Source organism: Saprolegnia diclina (genome assembly GCF_000281045.1).
Source record: "Saprolegnia diclina VS20 unplaced genomic scaffold supercont1.63, whole genome shotgun sequence".
Taxonomy (NCBI): domain Eukaryota; phylum Oomycota; class Saprolegniomycetes; order Saprolegniales; family Saprolegniaceae; genus Saprolegnia; species Saprolegnia diclina.
The window spans coordinates 143,148-162,790 of record NW_008246130.1 but is presented as its reverse complement, the minus strand read 5'-3'; the positions used below and the strand labels follow the sequence as shown (position 1 = coordinate 162,790).

Here is a 19,643-nt window from a genome sequence, read left to right as displayed (position 1 = left end):
CCGACGGATTGCCCACTGTCGTGCGCAAAGTCCCGTCAAACAATGGCGTCTAGAATGCATTTCAAGATCGACAAGCGCTGCCTTGACGCGCCAATGCGTGGAGAAGGTAATTGGAGCTTCTTGTACTCGTCGACTTGATGGAGCGTTGTGCGTGTTCTTCTTGGTTGCACGTGATTTCAGTCGAATCTGTCGACGCCGATGGCTTGTTGTACGCTGCACAAGTCAAGCTTGGCGCTAGCATAGCTGGTGGCGTCACCGACGACGTTCCGGTCCTCCTGCTTCACTCGACGACCGTTGGAAGATCGCAAATCGTCGCATTGGCCAATCACAAGCCCGCATGCGATAGTACCCCGGGGCACAGCCGGTTCTTGGCGTCGCCTGGACATGTGCCCCGGTGTACCAAGTGGCGTCGTGCGAAATCGGTGGACGAGTAAATTCATCGCCATGAGTCTGACCCTGCGTACGCTGGGCCGCCACGCTTGCCGCGTCAAGAAGGACGTGGTCTTCCGCGTCGCTTCGTCGGCCGCCGCCAGCGGCGCGTACGAGACCAAGACGCAGATCCCGCCGCCGGCGCCGTACACGGGTCTCTTCAGCACCAACTTTGACGTGACGGAGCCCAAGCACAAGGCGCGCATGGAGCGCTGGAAGTGGCTCCTCGAGCTCCTCGGGTACTTTAACGAAGAAGCCACGATGACGTCCAAGTCGGCGCTGCTCTTCAACAGCTGCGTGAACCAGGCCGCGCACCCGAGCTTCTACCGCGCGCTCGACTTGCCGGCGGACTTTCGGTCGCAGCAAGCGCTCTTGATCCTGCATGTGTGGATTGCGCACCGCCGTCTCATTGCGTCCAAGACGCCCAACACGCCCAAGGAGAAGATCGACCCTGGCAAGCTCCTCCAAGAAGCGCTCTTTGATCGGCTCTGGGAAGACACGACGGTCCGGATCCGCAACCAGAACGTCTCGGAGCTCACGGTCAACAAGCATCTGCACGAAGTCCAGCAGCGCAGCTTCAACCAGTGCGTCGCGTACGACCAGTACTTTGCCGCGAACGGCGCCAAGCGGTCGCTCAGCGAAGCCATCTCCAAGCACGTGCTCAACGTCGAGCCGTCGGCCAAGCCGAGCCAGACCGCCCTTCTCACGGCGTACGTCCAGCGCGAGCTCAAGACAATGCAAAAGGTCCTCCTGCTTCTGCAATACGATCTCTTTTGACCCCTTCGCGCGTAGCTGCCACTGGAAGTGCTCGAGACGGGCGACCTGCCGTGGGGCCCGCCGCTGGCCAACCCGAGCAACATGAGCTACGACGACGACGAGTTCGACCTCATCGGCCAGCGCTACGGCAACTGGCGCAGCGCCCTCGACGTCCGCGGCACGCGCTACTTTTGGAACATGACGACGCGCTTCTCGTCGTGGGACAAGCCGACCAAGGACACGAAATAGAGTTAACTTCGAGCATCCAATCTGTCGCTTCGCTAAGCGTCGTTGTCGTCGTCGTGTGCGAGGACTTGTCGTAGCAAGTTGGACGGCAGGTTCTCGCTCGGTCAATGTCGCGCGCAGCTCTGAAGCGGCTGTCGAAGGACGGCGGTAAAGCAGGAGCACGTGTCAAGCCTCCTCCATGTGGCGCCGTCATTTCGATCCTCATCTGCCTCCCTACAGCCGCACCACCGAGTCCGCTCTTCGGTCGGAGGAGGAAGCCCGTGCCGCGATCGCCATGCAGCATTTGATGAGCTTCAAAGCTGCATGCGTCCACCGAGTCATGACCGTCGAATGAGCCTCCGACCGTGCACACATGCCACAGTCATCTTCATTCAAGTGTGTACCTTGGTACCAGGCGTCCGTTGCATTCTGGCCGATCCTCTGCGCCGCAGTCCAGTCGACGCCGGTAGCGTTCGTCGGTGTCGCTTCTCGCCGCATCATTGGTGTTCGCCACACCCATGCGTGTGGCACACAACCAAGAGTACATGCATTGTGGGAGTGCTACCGTGGCTGCGACGCTGGTCGGTGGTGCGTGCGAAGACGGCGGAGCATTGGCTGCTGCGCTCGAACGGGAGAAATCCGGGGACGCTGTCGATACACTTCGTCCCTTTTCTGCAGTCAATTGCGCAGCTTCAAGGTGGCGCAGCAGATGGGTTGCGCGTTGCACTTGACATCATCAGGCGGGCGGAGGCGACGCGGAGAGGCGCGGATATCTTCGCCAATCCGACGTTGCCCTACCCCGCGATTAACCAGATTCGCGTCGTGACGTTACGCGTTTTGATTGGCCAAAAAGATTTCTTCGATGCTATGATTGGCCGCGAGGCAAGATTCGAATTTGCCTTTTTTTTGCTCGGCCTGTGGCGCAGACAGCTCGTCAGTTGCCAATTCGCCCCGCGCCCCACACGACTACCATGCCCGCTCTGCTCTTCAAGGACATTGGCAAGAAGGCCGCCGACACCCTCAACGACGACTACGACTTCAACCGCAAGCTTAAGGTCAAGACCAAGACGGCCAACGGCGTGACCTTCACGACCGAGGGCGCGCTCGCCGCCAACAAGACGATCCTCGCCAAGCTCGGCGCGAGCTTTAACCACTCGAGCGGCATCAACTTCACCAAGCTCCAGGTCACGACGCAGGGCCGCCTCATCGGTGAGGCCGAGATTGCCAACGCGCTCGTCGATAACCTCAAGCTCGGCTTCAAGCTCGAGGACGGCGCCAACAAGGGCTCGGCGCGCCAGGTCGGCTCGGTCGAGGCCAAGTACGTCCAGGACAACTTTTCGATCCACTCGACGCTCGACTTTGCCGGCAGCAACGTCTCGAACGCCGGTGTCTTCCACTACGAGAACTTTGTCCTTGGTGCCAACACGGGCTTCTCGCTCGAGAAGAGCGCGATCTCGGACTACGGTGGTGCCATTGGCTACAAGGTCGCCGACTTTGAGGCCACGATCCTCGCCAAGAAGCTCTGCAAGAACCTTACGGCCTCGTTCTCGCACGCCGTGAACAAGGACGTCATCTACTCGGCGGTCTTTGACCACGACTCGAAGACGGCCGGCAACACGCTCACGGTCGGCGGCCGCTACAAGGCCAACGCCGAGACGACGTACCTCGCCAAGATCAACTCGGAGGGCTTTGTCTCGATCGCCTCGATCAACAAGCTCCGCCCGTACGTCTCGCTCACGACGTCGGCCCAGATCGACGCCAAGAACTTTGACGGCGATGCCCACAAGTTTGGCTTTGGCATCACGCTCGGTTAAATACACTCCTATTAGTTTGCTGTCTCAGGTCTACCACACCACCCATGCTACAAGGAGAACTCGCGCGAGTTGCGCTCGGGGCTCTCCATTCCGCGGTGGAAGCGCAGGTCGCCGGCCACGTAGATCTCGGAGATGGACGAGCCATCGCTGCTCGCCTTGCTGTCGTCGCGCACCGTCTTACTTATCTGCAACGGCAGCAGCGTCGGTCCGCACAGCGGCGTCTCGATCGATTGATGCTGCTCCTTGGCCTTGTCCAATGGCGATGCGTCGCTACTCGCCGGCGACTGGTCCATGACGGCGGCTTCGTGCTGGTGCAGCTGCCGCTGTTTCCAGAGGCGGTAAAAGCCAAAGACGGCCGTGATGAACGACGCCTACACTGCGCTCAGTCGACGCTCTCGCAATACGAGCATTCGGTCCCACCCCGCCGGCGCAGTAGGTCAGGATCTGGCCCCATTGCTTCCACGGCGAGTTTTCGAGGCACGCGGGCGGACCTGTAAAGTCCTGGAGGCAGTTGCACGTGCCATCTACGAGGCTTGAGAACGCGCAGCTGTCGGGATCGCATCGTACTCGTGACAGCGCCACGAACCGGGTCGCACGGGATGCTTGTCACCGTCGGGGGCATGGTCGGGATCGCATTCGCACACGAGCCACTGCCTGACGTCACCTACGCGACCGCCGTGAGCCCTCGATTCAAAGCAGGCGCCGTAGTACCGTCACGGCCATCTCGAGCGAGGCAGAGCACCCCGATGCGTCGAAGGCGCGGAGGTAGATGGTGCCATCAAAGAGCGGGCACAGGCCAAAGTAACTCCCGGCGACCGTCGACGCGCTGCTCGTGTTGGTCACCTGCGCCGTCTTGGGCTGGCCTTTCCGCAGCATGAGGTACTTGACAGCGACCGCGCCGGGCCACGAGAGCTGGAGGTACTCGCCGCTGGGCACGCGCGCGCCGTCGTTGTCATAGGTCACAGTTGTCGTCACGTACGTCGGCGTCCCGAACGTGGACGGCGTGCAGTCAAAGCAGCAGACTTGCTGCGCCGCAGAGCACGCGGTCCAGTTGACCGCGTCGACGGCCGCGACCAGCGGCTGCGCCAAGCACGTCGCGCAGCACGTGGCGTGGGCGCCCTGCAAGAGACTGAGCAGCGAAATCAGCACGACGAGCTGCATTCGAAAATATGAAGTGCAAACTCAAAAGGCGGCCTTTCCACGACTATAATTAGAAAAAAAGTTAGTCGCTGTCGAGCACGGTCATGGGTTTCTTGGCTTTCTTGGGCTTCTTCTCCTTCTTGTCCTTCTTGGGCTTGTCCGACTTTTTGGTCTTGACCCGCGACGGTTTGGTCGATGACGACACAGCAGGTGCCACGGACGCGTCGACGGACGGCGACGGCTCGGCGAGCATGGCGAGGGCCGCGCGCTTGGCTTCCTCGATCGCCGCCAAAACGCTGCTGTTCATCTGGACGGGCGCGGGGGTCGGCGCCGACGTGACCGAGAATGCCGTTGGCAGTGCTGGCATGGCTGCCCGCGCCTTGCGAGGTGCTCGCGTGTACGTAATCTCCTTCGTATCGTCTTCGTCATCATCGTCATCGTCCTTGGCATTCCAAAAGCTCGTCGTACTCCTCTCCACCTTAAAGTCCCCGGTATCTTCGTCGCTGGTCGACACCTTGCGACGGCGGGCAGGAGCTACCACGGGCGCTGGCACGGGATGCGCGTCCGAGTCGTCGTCGTCGTCACTCATCGCGACGACCATCTTTGCTTTTCGTGCCGTGGGTGTCTTCTTCACCACGGGCTTGGCGAGGACTACGGGCGACGGCTGCGACGTGATCACGTTCACAATCGGCAGTGACGGCAAGCCCAACGATCCTGACGTCGGTCCCGGCTCGGCGTCCGAATCGTCGTCCAAGACGACCGGTCGTGACGGCAACGGGGCTTCGTCATCGGAATGGACGTCGGCTACCTTTGACCGCTTGTCGTCGGAATGGCTAGCAGCGATCACCGGCATCGGCGCAGGTGCGTCGTCATCATCGTCGCTGTTGCTCAAAACCATCGGTCGCGTCGGCAACGGCGCTGTGTCGTCATCCGAGTCGCTTAGGACGACCGGGCGACTTGGCACGACGTCGTCGTCGTCGTCCGACGCATCATTCCGCGGAATCGCATGTGGTGTTGGCACCGGTGTCTGGTCTTCCGGCTCCGAATCGTCCAGCACCACCGGTCGAGCAGGCAACGGCGCGTCGTCCTCCGAGTCGGAGTGAACGACGGGCTGGGCAGGCAACGATACTTCGCCCTCCGAGTCGGAGAGAACGGCGGGTCGGGATTCGGCGGCGTCGCTATCGCTGCCAGATGCGTGACCTTGCACCGACGTCCGCACGCTGGCGTCACCATCGTCGTTCGAGGGACGCACGGCAGGCGGCAAATCGGCGACCGTGGGACCAGGTGCCTTTCCATCATCATCGTCGTCGTCGGAAAACTCGATCGAGTTGGTCGCCCAAGGCTCGTCATCCAAACCAGTCGCAATGCTATCTGCGTCGTCGTCCTCGTTCGTGCTGGCAGCATGGTTCTGAGCAGACGCACGGCGCGGCAGTGTTATGTACGCTGGCACGTCGACGGGCACCGGCGTGTCGTCGTCCGAGTCGGACGCGGCCACCGGCGGCGGCACTGCCTTGGGCGACGGTGCCGCAGCCACGACAGCGACGACCTCTGGCAGTGGCAGCGCCTCAACGACGGGCGCAGGCGCCGGCGACGGTGCTTTGGGTGACGCGGGACGCTTCACAGGGGAGCGTGGCGGTACCACAGTCGCTTTCGCTGGCTTGGCCTTTGGCGGCGGCGACGCGGGCTTCTTGGCCGTTGGCTTCTTCTTGGACATCTTGGGCCGCGCGTACATGGCTGTGTCGTCGTCGTCCGAGTCGCTGTAGATGAAATCTTGCTTGCGAAAGACGCGGGGCGCGACGACGCTCGTGGGCACGACAACGTCCTATCCAAATAACAACGTCGTTGGACATGGGTTGGACATATGGAGGTGCCTACCTCGTCGGTGCCGTCGCCACTGTCCTCGTCCGACGAGTAGAACTTGTCCATGTCTGTCTTGACGGTGAAGTCTTCGAGCGTCTCGTTCTTGCTCCACGACGTCCGCGGCGCGTCGGCCTTGGTCGTTGCTGCCTTCGCCGGTACTTTGGCCACCGGTGCAGCGACAGCGGCGGCGGGTGCGGCCACCGGCGCTGGTGCTGGGGCCTTGTGCACAATCCGGAGTGGCACCGGGCTCGCCGCACCGTCGGCACCGACGTCGCGTTCGGGCAAATCCTCGAGCTCGTCGACTTTGAGCGGCTCGGAGGCAGCGGCAGCGGCTGGTGCAGCGACGCGGCGGCCAGTCTTGACGTCTGCACCCGCCAAGTTGGCGACAAAGTCACTGTACTTTTGACCGGCGATCGACACGTCGACTTGGGCCTTTGTGCTCGCGAGCTCCGTCTCAAGAAGCCGCAGCTGCTGCTTGACAGTCGCCACCTTGAGATGCAGGAACGGGACGCCGAGGTACGTGTGCAGCGCCTTCAAGCCATAGCAGTTGGAGAGCGAGGCTTCGAAGTAGTGCACCTCGGACGGTCGCCGAAAGCCGGGTAGCTTGTGGTCCTTGTGGCTGCCGTACAGCAGCGTCTGGACGTCGTCCTTGAAGATCGCGCGCTTGAGCGTCACGTCGTCCTTCCGGAGATCGCGGAACGTCCCAAGCACGAGAGTTGGGATGTGCACGGGCACAAGGTCGAGCTGAGTGCGTACGTACTCGAGCGTCGAGTACTTGGTGATGTCCATGAGGAAGATGACACAGTGGGCGTTCTGGTAGACGTCAACGGCCTGCGCGTCGACGAGGGCCACAGGGTGGCGGCCAACGGCGTCCGGCGACGGCGCCTCGATCGGGTCCTCGGACGGAATCCCGACGTCGACGACGTCCCAGAGCTCGCACTTCACCGTGTCTTCGTGCGTCTGCATGGTCCATTGGATCGACGCCGTCTGGATCTCGCGCGTCGGCTCGTGCGTCGGCGGAATCGGCTGGCCTTGCAGGCGCGCCATGAGCGACGTCTTGCCCGTGCCCCTCTCGCCGCGGATGAGCAGCTTCATGTTGTACGTCAGGCCGCCTCGCACCTTCTTGCGGATGACCTTGTCCATGCGGCGGATCGTCTTGGCGTCCGCCTGCGCCTGGACCGCGGGGTCGACGGCGGGCCGGCTCGACTCGTTCCCCATCTTGTGCCAACTGCACACGCCATCATTGCGTCACCCTGCGCTGTACTGAAACGTACGTACGGTACGATCGTACATTGTACATTGCCCACGTGGCCAATCATGAATGTTGGTTGCACACTATTTGGGTCTCGACAAAGGATCGCAGAGAGCAGAGAGACTATCCTCAGCAATGGCCGTCGCTTCCTTGCGATGCAGGTGCGCACTGTGCATTCGCGAGGGTTCCCATACCACGACCTTGTTGCGACGAGCATGCGTCGTTTATTCGTTCACAAAAAATTGAAATTCGTGCTCGAATTCGCACACTTTCAGAGCAAAAATCATGATTCAAACAGCGACTATTCGAGCGGAGGCCCGTGTAATTCCCACTTGCCACAAGGGGCTCATCTTGTTTTCTAAAACAGCGCTCCCCGTAGTGAACATCGTTTTTCGATTGTCAAATAGCAATTTTTCAGAAATTCGGCGCAGAATGCAGGTCGATCGGGACTAAGTGCGCTTGGGGAGAATGTATGTACGGTGCTGGCGTGTTCTCCCAAATATATTTTATTTTATTTCCCTTCCAGCAGCAGCAGCATGAACTTCTTTGGGCGCAAGGCAGCGGCGCCGGTCAAGACGGGTCCCGCGGAGACGGCCGAGACGATCCGCAAGCTGCGCGAGCAGCTCGACACGCTCGAGAAGCGTGAGTCCCACATCGAGAAGAAGATCGAGGCGCAGCTTGAGGAGGCGAAGAAGAAGTCGGCGGCCAAGGACAAGCGCGGTGCTATCTTCTGCCTCAAGCGCAAGAAGATGTACGAATCCGAAATCGAAAAGCTCCAAGGAGCACGGATGACCCTCGAGACGCAGGTCATCACGCTCGAGTCGACGCAGGTCAACATGCAGACCTTCACGGCGCTGCGCACGGGCGCGAACCAGATGAAGGCCATCCATGGCCAAATGAACGTCGACTCGGTCGATGACATCATGGACGATATCCAAGAAGAGATGGCAACGGCCGATGAAATTGGCCGTGCGATCTCGCAGCCGCTTGGCAACGCCCTCTACGATGACGACGAGCTCGCCGCTGAGCTTGAGAGCATGATGGACGAAGAGCTCGAAAAGCAGCTCGACTCGAGCCGCCCGACGCATGCCCAAGTCGCGCAGCCCGTGCGCCCGACACCGGTTGCGGCACCTGCGGTTCCCGCGCCTTCTATGTTTGCATTCCCCGACGCCCCGACGCACCCCGTTACGAACATCAAGGTGAGCGGCAAGGCCGACGCCGACGAGCTTGAGGAGCTTCGGCGTCTTGAGGCTTCCATGGCCATGTAATATCGACCATGCAAGTTAGTTTATATCGATTCTTGGCGCGTGATCTTCAAGGGCAAGACCCATGAGCCGTTCATAGATGATCGCAGATCTGTCGGCTCCATGCGCTTGTTAGAAGGAGCGAACATTGCTCATGGCCCGCCAAAGCCATCGTGGGACTTGGTGCGAGGGCAACGGAATATCTGGTTATTCCCTTGTGCGAGGGAGTCCTCGGATGCAGCATCAAGGTGGCTGCAGGGAGGAAGCCGGTGTGCGACTTTTGGCCAATCACACGCGCTATTGCGTGATAACGCAATATGATTGGCCAAAACTACCCAAGTTCATAACCAGTGGTTTTTCGTGTTTCGGGATCTACGCTCGGAGATTTGGAATTGGCAGCAGCAAAATGCGCGTGATCATCGGCGACGAGACGGGCTTGGTGAAGAGCGTGGGCCTCGAGGCCAACACGGCGCAGGTGCTCGGCTCGACGACGCAGAGCCGCGCGACGTCGGCCAAGTACCTCGCATGGACGGCTGACAACGACGTCGTCATCGGGCGTGTCAATGGCCACGTCGACTGCGTCGCGGCCGACGGCGCCGACGCGCCGTGGAGCTTTAAGTCCAAAGGCGCGCCTGTCGGCATGGGCGTGCTCCGTGAGTTCGGCTCGATTGTGCGCTGCAACGTCGAGGGCCTCGTCGAGATTGTGCACCCGCTGAACATCAAGCCCAATCCCGCGTCCTTCAGCGTCGGCCACGACATCCATACGCTCCGCGTCGACCCGTTGAGCTCCAAGACGATTGCGATTGGTGGCAAGGAGCGTGACTTGAACCTCTGGGATCTCGAGACGCAGACCGCGATCTTCAAGGCCAAGAACGTGACGCACGATGACCTCGATATGCGTGTGCCCGTGTGGGTCAAGTGCATGGCGTTCCTGCCGCCGAGCGAAGGCCACCGCCTTGTTGTGGGCACGGGCCACCACCAGATCCGCATCTACGACACGGCGACGAAGCGTCGCCCGGTCCAGGAAACCTTGTTTGGCGAGCTCCCGATCACGTCGCTCGCTGTGCAGGACCACCGCGTCATTTTCGGCGACACGGCCGGCAACATCAACGCGCTGGATCTCCGCAACATGAAGCACCTCGGCCGGTACCATGGGCCCGTCGGTGCAATCCGCGATATTGCGCTGCACCCGACGCTGCCGTACATGGCCGCTGTCGGTCTCGACCGCATGGTCCACGTGTACCATACCGAGACGCGCAAGAACGTCCATACGTACTACGCCAAGCAACGCCTGAACGCTGTTCTCTTCACGGACGAAATCGTCAAGCCGATGCCGGTGCACGTCGAGAAGGCGTCGACGGACGAGGGCGCGGACGACGACGCCGAGATGAGCGTCGACGAAGACGAAGAAGAGTATGAGGGTCTTGAAATTGACGGCAGCGACGACGACGATGAAGATGATGATGAGGATGATGACGACGACGACGAAGACATGGACTAGAGGCGCACAGTCATGGCGCGTTGACTACAAAATATAGATTTTATTCCTATTATCCTATGCCTTCGGGGCTTCGTCCTTCTAGTATGTCGCTCGGGTCGTGCTCACAGGTGGCGATCGAACCGATCTTGGAGAGCAGCTTCCTCCCGGGCTTCAGCACGCGCTTCCCGGAGCTAACCAAAGCATCATTAGATCGACACCATTTTGCACTGGGACCAACATGGCGCTCGACGATCGACTCGGCCGACTCGACATCCGCGTCGAGCTGGCGCTCGGTGGGCATGATTTGCAGCGACTCGAGGGAGAGAAATCCATTTTTGTTGAGGTACTCTTCGATCGAGTTGACTGCGTGCAGGTACGACGCCTCGCACGCCGCCTTGTACGAATGGGGGTGGCCGCGGCCCCACTTGTCGCAGTAGTGGAACGCGTTGCTGCGCAACTCGAGGTACGTGGACGGATTGTAGCAGAGGTCGCACCCAACGGTGATCGCTACACCAGCCTCAGATCTTGTAGCACCGTTATGGAACATACCGTTGCCGAAGGCGTCAACGCAGCGGTTGAAGAGCGTCGGGCGCGGGACTTGGTTGCGGTACGAGGTGCAAAACACCTCGCGCTCCGAGGCCGCGGCGCGCTGGCAGCGCGAGACGCACTCGGCGGCCGCGTCCTGGCGCAGTCCCCGCCCTTGGGCGACCGATGTCATGGCAGTGAGGCTCAAAAGCACCGAGAGCAACTGCATCTTGAGTTCTGAGTGTGGAGCTCGCGGGCGATTGCAGTATGAAGATTAGCCTGAGAAGATCCGCGCTATTTTGGGCCACGGTGAACGCCTGGCGTTGACCGACAGGCGCCGTTGAAACATCTATCGGCGCCACGTTGGATTTCTTCTCCTTGCCGATAGCCTGAGCTACAGACAATTGCACCCAGCGTACTGAGGCTGCTATACACAGTGAAAGCTGTGAGCAGGCAGAAGATGAAGCCATGCGCTCGGTAGCTGCATCCTCTCGCACGCTGCCTGGATGCAGCAAAGTCGCACCACGCTTCATGCCCGCATGTAATCCTTTCCGCCATGAGAAGATGAACATGCAGGGACGGGTATTGTAGTATGAACGAAAGAAGAGTCTAGCATCGATGGGGCGACCATCGACATTTACGTGGTCTTCTTCGGTAAGTGCTTGCCGCGGTGGTTGAAGGTCGCAAACTCGGGGTTCGAGACGACCCAGTCAAAGGACCTAGACACGGTGGAATGTGATGCATCGCATGGGCAGGGCGGCCACGTACTTGTTGTTGAAGAACTCGGTCGACCGAATCGGGACAAAGTCGCCGGCCATGGCGAGCACGCCGGCGAGGAAGAGTGCAAAGGAGATGGCCAGTTCAACTTTGGCCTATGAATGCAGGAGGAGCATGAGCGTGGCATAAGCTTTGTCGTTGGCGTACCGCGAACGGGGGAATCGCCGCGTCCGTCACTTCGGCGAGCTTGACGTAGGACTCGTCTGCGTAGGCACATGTAAGCGCAGGTGGACGAGGAAGATGTCATGTACATTGGACGGTGTAGTAGCCCGCATGGACGAGGAGGATGCTGCCAAGCGCGACCAAGAGCTTCCCGAACATCGCCGCTTCGTGTCTACCGCTGGGTTCAAAGTCTGGTCGACTTTCGCTACACCTCTCACATTCGATACGGCAGGACGCATTACACTGCAATATGCATTGATACAGGTTTGAAGCTCCTTGACTTGCGTTGGGCAAGCGTGTCGTCTTGATCACAGTGAAGCCATGAACCTGCTCACGCATACATATTGAAGGAGCTGGGACTATTTGCGCCTCGCCAACAGCAGCATGGCGATCCGCTCAAGTTTGCACTTACTAGTACGGAGTTTGTATGGCCTCGGGCGTCCCAGTCATATCCCAACGGCTATACCGGTATCCTAGGCCCACACCAGCCCTCTATCTGACTGCAGCTTCGCTACCAAGAGCGCTGGGTAGACGACGATGGGCACGCAAAATGCGAAGCGCAGAGACGCGCTCTTTCGATGCCAAAGTGGCGTGGCAAGCCAAGGTGCCAGCGTTTGCATTGGAGTTACCACTTGAACGCCTTACCTTTGCTGACCTTGGCGCGGTGGCTGGCTTTTGGGTCCACGCGCTTGGTTTGGCGCTTGAGATCGGCTTCGCCACCAAGTGTTCCTGGGTCCGAGTAGTGCGGCCGCGGATACGGGTTCTTGTAGTGGAGGCCGACCTCTAGGCGTTGTTCGCCTTCGTTGATGGCGTTGCCGATCTCAATCGCCGATCGCAGGCTGCGCTTGGCTTCAAATTCAAGCCTACGCCACGGTTGATCATGAGGGCAACCGCCATCGTCGAACGAGTTGGCGTACCGCGCTTGCGAACGAATGTAATAGCGCTCTACCTCGCCTCCTTCCCCTACTCATCAGGATCATTTGCATTTGTCGTGGGCACTCGCAGCCAAGCACGTACATGTTCTCGCCGTCCGCAGGAGGCGCCGGTACAGCGAGAGAGCTCTGGACATGGGGTGCAAAAAGGAATTGATGCCATTGGTTAAAAAGATTCGGCCAATGGCCGATGATTGGTCAAAATCATGCGGTGCAGGCAACCAAGTTTTCCCCCATTCTGGAACGAAGCGCGGCCGCAGCGGGACGATCATGGTACGAGGATGCTTCCGCGAGCCCTGGGCCGCCCATGAGGATGAGTTCTAAGGACGACGACATGCTCATAGCTGCCTCTCTCCCTGCTTCAAGCTGCCCAAGGCGAAGAGATGGTACGCATGTACGGCGAGGCGACCAACGACTCATGCGAGTTGTCCTCCTAGCTCGTCGAGCTGAAGAACGGTGATACGTACAACGGCGTGCTTGTCAACTGCGATACGTGGATGAATGTCAACCTCAAGAACATCATTTGCACCTCCAAGGTACGCAGCCACAAGGAGCACTCGTTCCCGATCGTCATGCACTGGTGGGTTCTAGGATGGCGACCGCTTCTGGAAGCTCACCGAGTGCTACATTCGTGGCAACACGATCAAATACATTGGTATTCCCGACAAGGTAACTGACTGAGTCTCCACAAGGCCTCGTCATGATCATGGCTTGCTGTGTAGGTCCTGGACCAAGTCAACGAAGAAGACCTCTCGAAGCGCGGTACGACCTCTTTCGACTGCATGTGTAGAACACGAGACTCATATTGGGTTTTTAATAGACCGCAATGCGCTCCGTGGTCGCGGCCGTGGCGGTCGCGGTGGCATGGGCAGCCGTGGTGAAGGCCGTGGTCGCGGTGGCCGCGATGGCGGTCGCGGTGGCCGGACTGGCGGTCGTGACGGTGGCCGAGGGGGCGGCCGCGACGGCGGTCGTGGTGGTCGTGGCGCGCACAGAGGCGGTCGGGGCCAGCATGCCCAATAGCAACACTAGCAAACGATAATACTAGTATCACATATGTGGAGACCGTCATCGTGTTGAAGGCTTCGTAAGACTACTTGCTATTGCTACTCGGTCCCTGGGGGTTGTTCTTAATTAAATAGGCAGCGAGCCATTCAATCGGGTTCGGCGGCCGCTCCTTCACGAGCGACGACATGCCCTGCAGCAAGATGGGCACGACGGTTTGGTCCAGGTACGCGCGGATGGGCAAGGCCTGCACATCCAGCTTGGCCGCGGGGGGTTGGTCCGCAACCTTCTCGGCGGTCTTGGCCTCGGCCGCTTCATCGTTCTCCTGGGCCTTGGCGACCTCGGCCTAGATGAGATCCACTTGCATGAGCCGCACATTCCTCGCGCTACACTGTTGCGGTACCTTGGCCTCGGCCAAGACTTCCTTCTCTTCCGTGGGAACGTCTATAGAAGGATGGGGGATATGAGCCTGCATGTTCGTGGAGCCTTCCCGTCCAGGCGCGGGATCGCGTACCCTTCGCGGTGTCGGCCATCGTCGTCAAGCTTTGCTCGGTTGGTTTTGTTTGGCCAGCTGCGTGGAATCTGTCGAAGGTCCGGATACGCAAACTTGACTTGGGCTCAGTATACCACTTAGATGCCTCGAATGGGCATAAATGTATACTATACGAAACACAAATAAGAATATAAGCTTGATTCTTGTATGGTGACTTTTGGTATCCGGACATTTTCGTGTTGAAGGGTCGCGGTCGTGGCGCCAAATCTTTCGATCTGAAAGTTCAGTCGTTGCCCCTCCTGCGTGCTTGCATTATAGTTAGTCATCTAGTCGATAGGATGCTATCTACTACGAGAACGATACACGGGCAATCGGGTCGCCTGTAATCGGGTTGATGCCGGCGCGGGAGTTCTGGAACTGCAGGTTCGCGGCGCGCACGGCGGCGCGGTGGCGGATCTCATTGTCTGCCTTCATGAGGCGCTCGCCGTCCTTACCGTCGTTGTACTTGAGCGTCACGAGGTTGTATTCGCACGACGCCTTGTTGCGACGCGCCTTGCCACCGTCGTCGCGGAGCCGATCCCAGCGCTGCTTCTCCTCCGCCGCCTTGGCGTCCATGGTCTTCCAGCGCTGGTCTTCGCGAAGCTGGTTGTCTCGGCGCTTGTGGTCATAGACAAGCTGGTGTTTGGCGTGGCGCGACTCGCGCAGGACCTTTTCTTCGCCCGCGACGTCTGTATGAAAGCGGTCGGCGTCCGACATGAACCCTTGCGACCCTTGGGCCTGGACGGTCATGGCGCTGCCCGAAATGGACGTGTCGACGCGAATGAAGCCTTCCTTGCGCGCCTTGAGCCGATCCTTCTCCCATGTTTCCTTGTCCCGCACGGCCTTGCGCTCGTCCCGGGTCCGCGCGCTGATGTTCTTGAAGGTCATCGTCGTACACTGTCATTGACTTGGCTCAGCGGCGCTATATTTAGCGCTCGCCATGCTGCTTCAACCGCCCTCTTTGCCGTCGATGGATAATGCTCAGAACTGAGTGGTCGGCTTTAGTTGTGCGTCGCGGCTGGCACCTGGTCCGCGCCGCTTGTCGTTCGTCGTCCGTCGACTCGACAATGGATGGGATCCGATCCTCGAATGGATATCCTGGATCCAGGATTTCTTTGACAATCCCTGATCGCGGATTGGCGCAAATGCAACGATTTGGTCGAATCAGAGGCTGCAACGCAGGCGACGGGCGCGATTGCGTACGCAAATGCTGTGGCGCCGTCTTTTTTTGTACACGTATACAACGCTTCAAACAAGTGCATTAAAACGTTGAGGCTGGGACGCCACGGAAGGTCCGCCACTGCATGTGATTGGCTAAAAAGCGAACTGACGTCAAAGATATTGACCAATGGCCTTGCACGATCGGTACATTGAGCCTCAGTATACGCCTCAAAATAGATGGCGCACCTCGGCCAAACATCAATTTGCTTCACGATGGCTGCTTCGCTCGCGTCCCTCGCTGCCGTCCCGACCAAGTCGCTCCTCGCCGAGCTCGAGAAGCGCATGGAGTGCGCCACCAAGAAGGAGCGCCGCACGATCTTCATCGGCCCGCCGGGCTGCGGCAAGGGCACGCAGTCGCCGATCATCAAGGACGAGTACTGCTTGTGCCACTTGGCCACGGGTGACATGCTCCGCGCCGCCGTGCGTGATGGCACTGACATGGGCAAGAAGGCCAAGGCCGCCATGGAATCGGGCGCCCTCGTCACGGATGAGATCGTCATTGGCATCATCAAGGACGCGATCAAGAGCCCCGAGTGCCGCCGCGGCTTCATCCTCGATGGCTTCCCGCGCACTGTCGTGCAGGCCGAGAAGCTCGACGAGATGCTCGCCGAGACGAAGACGCAGGTCGACAAGGTTGTCAACTTCAACATCCCCGACCAGGTGCTTGTCGAGCGCATTGCGGGTCGCCGCATCCACGTCAGCAGCGGCCGCAGCTACCACGTCAAGTTCAACCCGCCGCAGGTCGAGGGCGTCGATGATGTCACGGGCGAGCCGCTCATTCAGCGCAAGGACGACAACGTCGACACGCTGAGCACGCGCTTGGATGCGTTCCACAAGCAGACGCAGCCCGTCATCGACTACTATGCCAAGCAGGGCAAGCTCGTCGAAGTCGACGCAAATATTAGCATGGACACGGTCACGGGCCAGATCCGCAAGTCCATGGGCACCGACTAATAGAGATGGTGTTCTTCGTCAGTTAATGACAACGTAGTAGGTCAGTGATCCTTGACCCGCGTCCATCGCCAACGACGACAGAGGGTGGGATACGCTCCAGCTTCTACATGCAGCTTCCATGCAAACCCGCACCCAAGTCGCCGCAATCCTCCAGTTGCACACACTCGCTTGATCGATTCGTATCCTGAAGGTACTACGCTGCGCGCTAAAAGTAAGTAAGCTCGCACACGTCGGTCTCCTCGACGAGGGGTACGACGTTGCCTGCCCAGCTCACGCTATGGCTCAAGTTCTGCGGCCGCGTCGTCTTGTCCGAGATCGCCGGGCACGTCGGCGGCGAGACGTCGACGCCATTGACGTGCGTTAAAAACACTTCTTGTGGTGGCATGCCCGCTAGTGCGCACGCCGAGCCTGGCACCGCTTGCACGACGATCCAGCCGTCTTGCTGCCGAACAGGCTTCAAGCCCAAGCTCCCATTGCGCTTGGTAACCTAATCACCAAGAGGGTTGGCGCCTTCATCTCCATGGTACTACGCGACCTTGAGCGTGCGCTCGTTGTCGAAGCGAAACCAGATACGGACAGCTTGCACGAAGCCTTTTTGGAGGTCGCTCTCGATCAGCGTGTACACGCCTTGGTGCAGCACGCTCGGGCCGTAGCGCGCAATGGCACTCGGACTGGCCTATATACAGATACTACGATAAGGCGCCAAGACACACGGCAGCACGTATTACCATGGCCAATGGCAAGAGGATCGTCTGGAGGCTTTGCGTCGTCACGGGTTTCCCGATGCTTTGAAACTTGCGCAGCGTTTCCTGGGCGCGGTGCGTGGTCTGCACAATGTCTTCATACTCGCTCTGCAGCTGCGGCGTCGGACGGCCCACGAGACCCATCAAGTTGGACGAACCGGGGCCGCTGTCCCGGCGCACAGCCCGCGCTCCGCTTAGCATGGGCACCCTACACGATCGCACTTGTGTGAGTCGATCCCAGCTCCGTCGCGCTGTACCACGTCCCTACGTGCAGGAAAGGCTCGTAGCCGGACGTCGCGCCTGGCGACGCTGGCCGCAGCGGCGACGACGCGCTTGTGTACGAAATGCGCAAGCTACGCAGAGGCGTGGTTAGCATCTGGCTATCCTGGAGAACGGACTTGTCAATGTCATCGAGGACAAGGTCAGTCGAGATGGACGTGACGAGCGGTCGGCCAAAGATGTCGAGGACCCACTGAGATGGCGCATCGCCGCCGTTGACCCACTCGAGGATCGTGACCATGTCCGTGTCGGCGAGGCTGTCGACGTCGTCGGCGCCTGGCATGTGGTAAAGCTTCACCTCGTGCGGGCCCTCGAGCGTAAAGAGGTCCTCTTCCGCGTAGATGGCGTTGGCCATGAGGAGCTTCATGTCGCCGATGCAGCGGAGCCCGCTCACGACGTCGACGTCGACCTCCTTGTACTCGAAGAAGCCATTGTTCTTGCTGATCTGGACCGCGACCATCGGCGTCAAGGATGGATCTTCCGACCGCCAAGGGCCATGCCGGATAAAGATATCATCCGGATGCCGGATTTCCAACCTGCCATTCATCTTCATGACGACCCGCGGGATCTCGGCCTCGAGCGCGCTCGACTTCCTCCGCGTCTGCGGCCAGCTAAAGGTAGACGGTATGTGAATGGCGATGGCTCAAGGCTGGGTAGCGCCTCAAGCGTACGGGCTGGGTCAACCACCAAGTCCATGCGCCCGAGTCAGTCTCGGACCACATGTACCGCCTGGCCATGTGCAGCCTTCTCCTCGACAACGACTCGTCCGTCGACCGCATGAAGTATGCACTCCGGTACGACGTAGGTGAGCTAATGCGCATGTAGGTGCATCAAGATGGCCATCGTGCACGACTTGGCGGAAGCCTTCGTTGGCGACATTACGCCCCACGATGGTACGCACGCCTTCCTGCTGCGGCTGCTGATTCTAGCGCAGGCGTCTCGGACGAAGACAAGCACAAGCTCGAGCGTGTACGTCCTTCTCCTCTCATATCGCTATGCATCCTCATCGCGCATGCTCCAGGATGCGATCGATGAGATTTGCACCAAGCTCGGCGCCGAGTCCCAAGCTGGTACGCTGCGACGCATCCTCGCACATTCGTCGACCCGTATATGCGTGTAGCCAAGGAAATCCGCGACTTGTGGTTCGAGTACGAGAACGCATCGACGGACGAAGCCAAGATGGTCAAGGTAGTCGCCATGGTCAGGTCGTGCGCCTTCCATGATTAGCATTGTTCGTAGGACTTTGACAAGTTTGAGATGATTCTGCAGGCCGACGAGTACGAGAGCGGTGCGCTAGTACAGTACAACTCTGCACAGGATCTCATGCTGCGATAGTGCAAGCCGTCGATCTCCAGGACTTCTTCAACAGCACACAGGGCAAGTTCAAGACGCCCCTCGTCCAGTCGTGGGTCCAAGAGCTCAACACGCAGCGCGACGCCCGCAAGACGTCGACCGAGTAACTTTTTCACACGGACCTCGCGCTAGCTACATCGTCTGCTCTGTCGTACGCGGTCTCGTCGGCGCAAGGTCGCCCTGCACGTTGCAGAGCGCTCAGGCATGTAGAAGTGTGTTCGCTTCGAGTGGCCGTACTGCGTCGAGCTCAGACTGACTAGCGTCTGGACACTGACAATCTGCTTTGGAGCGCCAAGCCAAAGGGTACTGCGTGTTGAGCGAGCCGGTGTCTTCGTCGTGGATGTACGATGGTCAGTATTTGAAGCGCCACAGCGCGCCCTGCCACTTTGATGAGCCCCAGGAGCGTGATCTTGCCAATTCACCTTGCAAGCGACGATCGCTGGCGAGACAGTGGCGACAAATACCTTGAATCCCTACACAACCTACACAGAGTGTGCCACTGCTGCGGTGGGCGCTCTGTTGACGGGAAGCGCTTATACACTGTTTCTACGCAGTGGTTTGGGACCAAACTAGCGATCTAGCTCTATGAGTGTGCTATGAAAGGACAGCACAGGAAGACAAATATGGTGGCCAAATCTGTCTAGTACAAAGCAACCACGATGCGCATTGGCAGCAAGGATTACCTCATGTGCTGTCAACCTGCCGACATGGTCCACCAGCGCTTGGACGCGCTCTAGCACCCGCCGATATGCCGGCGGCGCAGCTCGCGGCTACAACCTCGTCGCACAGCCGCCACGATCGTCAAGCCAGGTCGCTCATGCTTGCGGCGCTGCAAGGGTGCGATCACCAACGAGTCGCGCAGCTAGCTATTGCCATCGTCGTCGAGAAACACATGTGCTTGCATGCAAACGAGTGAGCGGATATGCGATGGTGAGTGGTCGATACGATGTTTTTTCTACACGA

At 59.6% G+C, this 19,643-nt stretch overlaps 15 protein-coding genes across 15 annotated transcripts; 7 read left to right on the top strand and 8 right to left on the bottom strand.

The window, feature by feature from the left end:
* The first annotated feature begins 412 nt into the window (after nucleotides 1-412).
* On the top strand, nucleotides 413-1,826 carry SDRG_13796 (hypothetical protein). The gene is made up of 2 exons (XM_008619894.1): nucleotides 413-1,173; nucleotides 1,222-1,826. The coding sequence occupies exons 1-2, from the start codon at nucleotides 445-447 to the stop codon at nucleotides 1,432-1,434; spliced, it is 942 nt and encodes a 313-aa protein (XP_008618116.1). The 5' UTR covers nucleotides 413-444; the 3' UTR covers nucleotides 1,435-1,826.
* Nucleotides 1,827-2,159: 333 nt separating this feature from the next.
* On the top strand, nucleotides 2,160-3,251 carry SDRG_13795 (hypothetical protein). The gene has a single exon (XM_008619893.1). It carries the CDS (start codon nucleotides 2,382-2,384, stop codon nucleotides 3,222-3,224), a length of 843 nt encoding a protein of 280 aa, XP_008618115.1. The 5' UTR covers nucleotides 2,160-2,381; the 3' UTR covers nucleotides 3,225-3,251.
* On the bottom strand, nucleotides 3,214-4,390 carry SDRG_13794 (hypothetical protein). Its single transcript, XM_008619892.1, has 4 exons — nucleotides 3,936-4,390; nucleotides 3,792-3,888; nucleotides 3,645-3,748; nucleotides 3,214-3,595 (listed from the first exon to the last, which is right to left on the bottom strand). The coding sequence occupies exons 1-4, from the start codon at nucleotides 4,383-4,385 to the stop codon at nucleotides 3,272-3,274; spliced, it is 975 nt and encodes a 324-aa protein (XP_008618114.1). The 5' UTR covers nucleotides 4,386-4,390; the 3' UTR covers nucleotides 3,214-3,271.
* A 9-nt stretch (nucleotides 4,391-4,399) lies between these two features.
* Nucleotides 4,400-7,453, bottom strand: SDRG_13793 (hypothetical protein). Its single transcript, XM_008619891.1, has 2 exons — nucleotides 6,240-7,453; nucleotides 4,400-6,186 (listed from the first exon to the last, which is right to left on the bottom strand). Exons 1-2 carry the CDS (start codon nucleotides 7,440-7,442, stop codon nucleotides 4,447-4,449), a joined length of 2,943 nt encoding a protein of 980 aa, XP_008618113.1. The 5' UTR covers nucleotides 7,443-7,453; the 3' UTR covers nucleotides 4,400-4,446.
* Nucleotides 7,454-7,996: 543 nt separating this feature from the next.
* Nucleotides 7,997-8,773, top strand: SDRG_13792 (hypothetical protein). Its single transcript, XM_008619890.1, has one exon. It carries the CDS (start codon nucleotides 8,013-8,015, stop codon nucleotides 8,742-8,744), a length of 732 nt encoding a protein of 243 aa, XP_008618112.1. The 5' UTR covers nucleotides 7,997-8,012; the 3' UTR covers nucleotides 8,745-8,773.
* A 324-nt stretch (nucleotides 8,774-9,097) lies between these two features.
* SDRG_13791 (hypothetical protein) lies at nucleotides 9,098-10,278 on the top strand. The gene has a single exon (XM_008619889.1). It carries the CDS (start codon nucleotides 9,127-9,129, stop codon nucleotides 10,219-10,221), a length of 1,095 nt encoding a protein of 364 aa, XP_008618111.1. The 5' UTR covers nucleotides 9,098-9,126; the 3' UTR covers nucleotides 10,222-10,278.
* SDRG_13790 (hypothetical protein) lies at nucleotides 10,242-11,055 on the bottom strand. Its single transcript, XM_008619888.1, has 3 exons — nucleotides 10,750-11,055; nucleotides 10,439-10,707; nucleotides 10,242-10,391 (listed from the first exon to the last, which is right to left on the bottom strand). The coding sequence occupies exons 1-3, from the start codon at nucleotides 10,952-10,954 to the stop codon at nucleotides 10,323-10,325; spliced, it is 543 nt and encodes a 180-aa protein (XP_008618110.1). The 5' UTR covers nucleotides 10,955-11,055; the 3' UTR covers nucleotides 10,242-10,322.
* Nucleotides 11,056-11,296: 241 nt separating this feature from the next.
* Nucleotides 11,297-11,870, bottom strand: SDRG_13789 (hypothetical protein). The gene is made up of 4 exons (XM_008619887.1): nucleotides 11,754-11,870; nucleotides 11,650-11,705; nucleotides 11,494-11,597; nucleotides 11,297-11,444 (listed from the first exon to the last, which is right to left on the bottom strand). Exons 1-4 carry the CDS (start codon nucleotides 11,821-11,823, stop codon nucleotides 11,363-11,365), a joined length of 312 nt encoding a protein of 103 aa, XP_008618109.1. The 5' UTR covers nucleotides 11,824-11,870; the 3' UTR covers nucleotides 11,297-11,362.
* Nucleotides 11,871-12,235: 365 nt separating this feature from the next.
* Nucleotides 12,236-12,736, bottom strand: SDRG_13788 (hypothetical protein). The gene is made up of 3 exons (XM_008619886.1): nucleotides 12,682-12,736; nucleotides 12,582-12,627; nucleotides 12,236-12,527 (listed from the first exon to the last, which is right to left on the bottom strand). Exons 1-3 carry the CDS (start codon nucleotides 12,731-12,733, stop codon nucleotides 12,290-12,292), a joined length of 336 nt encoding a protein of 111 aa, XP_008618108.1. The 5' UTR covers nucleotides 12,734-12,736; the 3' UTR covers nucleotides 12,236-12,289.
* An 86-nt stretch (nucleotides 12,737-12,822) lies between these two features.
* SDRG_13787 (hypothetical protein) lies at nucleotides 12,823-13,664 on the top strand. The gene is made up of 6 exons (XM_008619885.1): nucleotides 12,823-12,869; nucleotides 12,941-12,982; nucleotides 13,034-13,132; nucleotides 13,188-13,265; nucleotides 13,319-13,358; nucleotides 13,417-13,664. The coding sequence occupies exons 1-6, from the start codon at nucleotides 12,867-12,869 to the stop codon at nucleotides 13,614-13,616; spliced, it is 462 nt and encodes a 153-aa protein (XP_008618107.1). The 5' UTR covers nucleotides 12,823-12,866; the 3' UTR covers nucleotides 13,617-13,664.
* On the bottom strand, nucleotides 13,627-14,195 carry SDRG_13786 (hypothetical protein). Its single transcript, XM_008619884.1, has 3 exons — nucleotides 14,113-14,195; nucleotides 14,002-14,042; nucleotides 13,627-13,944 (listed from the first exon to the last, which is right to left on the bottom strand). Exons 1-3 carry the CDS (start codon nucleotides 14,129-14,131, stop codon nucleotides 13,687-13,689), a joined length of 318 nt encoding a protein of 105 aa, XP_008618106.1. The 5' UTR covers nucleotides 14,132-14,195; the 3' UTR covers nucleotides 13,627-13,686.
* A 127-nt stretch (nucleotides 14,196-14,322) lies between these two features.
* SDRG_13785 (hypothetical protein) lies at nucleotides 14,323-15,197 on the bottom strand. Its single transcript, XM_008619883.1, has one exon. It carries the CDS (start codon nucleotides 15,016-15,018, stop codon nucleotides 14,440-14,442), a length of 579 nt encoding a protein of 192 aa, XP_008618105.1. The 5' UTR covers nucleotides 15,019-15,197; the 3' UTR covers nucleotides 14,323-14,439.
* A 367-nt stretch (nucleotides 15,198-15,564) lies between these two features.
* SDRG_13784 (adenylate kinase B) lies at nucleotides 15,565-16,305 on the top strand (the record flags this gene model as incomplete). Its single annotated transcript, XM_008619882.1, has 1 exon — nucleotides 15,565-16,305. The coding sequence occupies one exon, from the start codon at nucleotides 15,565-15,567 to the stop codon at nucleotides 16,303-16,305; it is 741 nt and encodes a 246-aa protein (XP_008618104.1).
* A 149-nt stretch (nucleotides 16,306-16,454) lies between these two features.
* On the bottom strand, nucleotides 16,455-17,812 carry SDRG_13783 (hypothetical protein). Its single transcript, XM_008619881.1, has 5 exons — nucleotides 17,447-17,812; nucleotides 17,306-17,401; nucleotides 17,034-17,256; nucleotides 16,841-16,981; nucleotides 16,455-16,792 (listed from the first exon to the last, which is right to left on the bottom strand). Exons 1-5 carry the CDS (start codon nucleotides 17,785-17,787, stop codon nucleotides 16,511-16,513), a joined length of 1,083 nt encoding a protein of 360 aa, XP_008618103.1. The 5' UTR covers nucleotides 17,788-17,812; the 3' UTR covers nucleotides 16,455-16,510.
* Nucleotides 17,792-18,822, top strand: SDRG_13782 (hydrolase-HD superfamily protein). Its single transcript, XM_008619880.1, has 8 exons — nucleotides 17,792-17,944; nucleotides 17,985-18,109; nucleotides 18,153-18,220; nucleotides 18,262-18,296; nucleotides 18,349-18,397; nucleotides 18,448-18,515; nucleotides 18,567-18,615; nucleotides 18,663-18,822. The coding sequence occupies exons 1-8, from the start codon at nucleotides 17,879-17,881 to the stop codon at nucleotides 18,785-18,787; spliced, it is 585 nt and encodes a 194-aa protein (XP_008618102.1). The 5' UTR covers nucleotides 17,792-17,878; the 3' UTR covers nucleotides 18,788-18,822.
* Nucleotides 18,823-19,643: the final 821 nt, after the last annotated feature.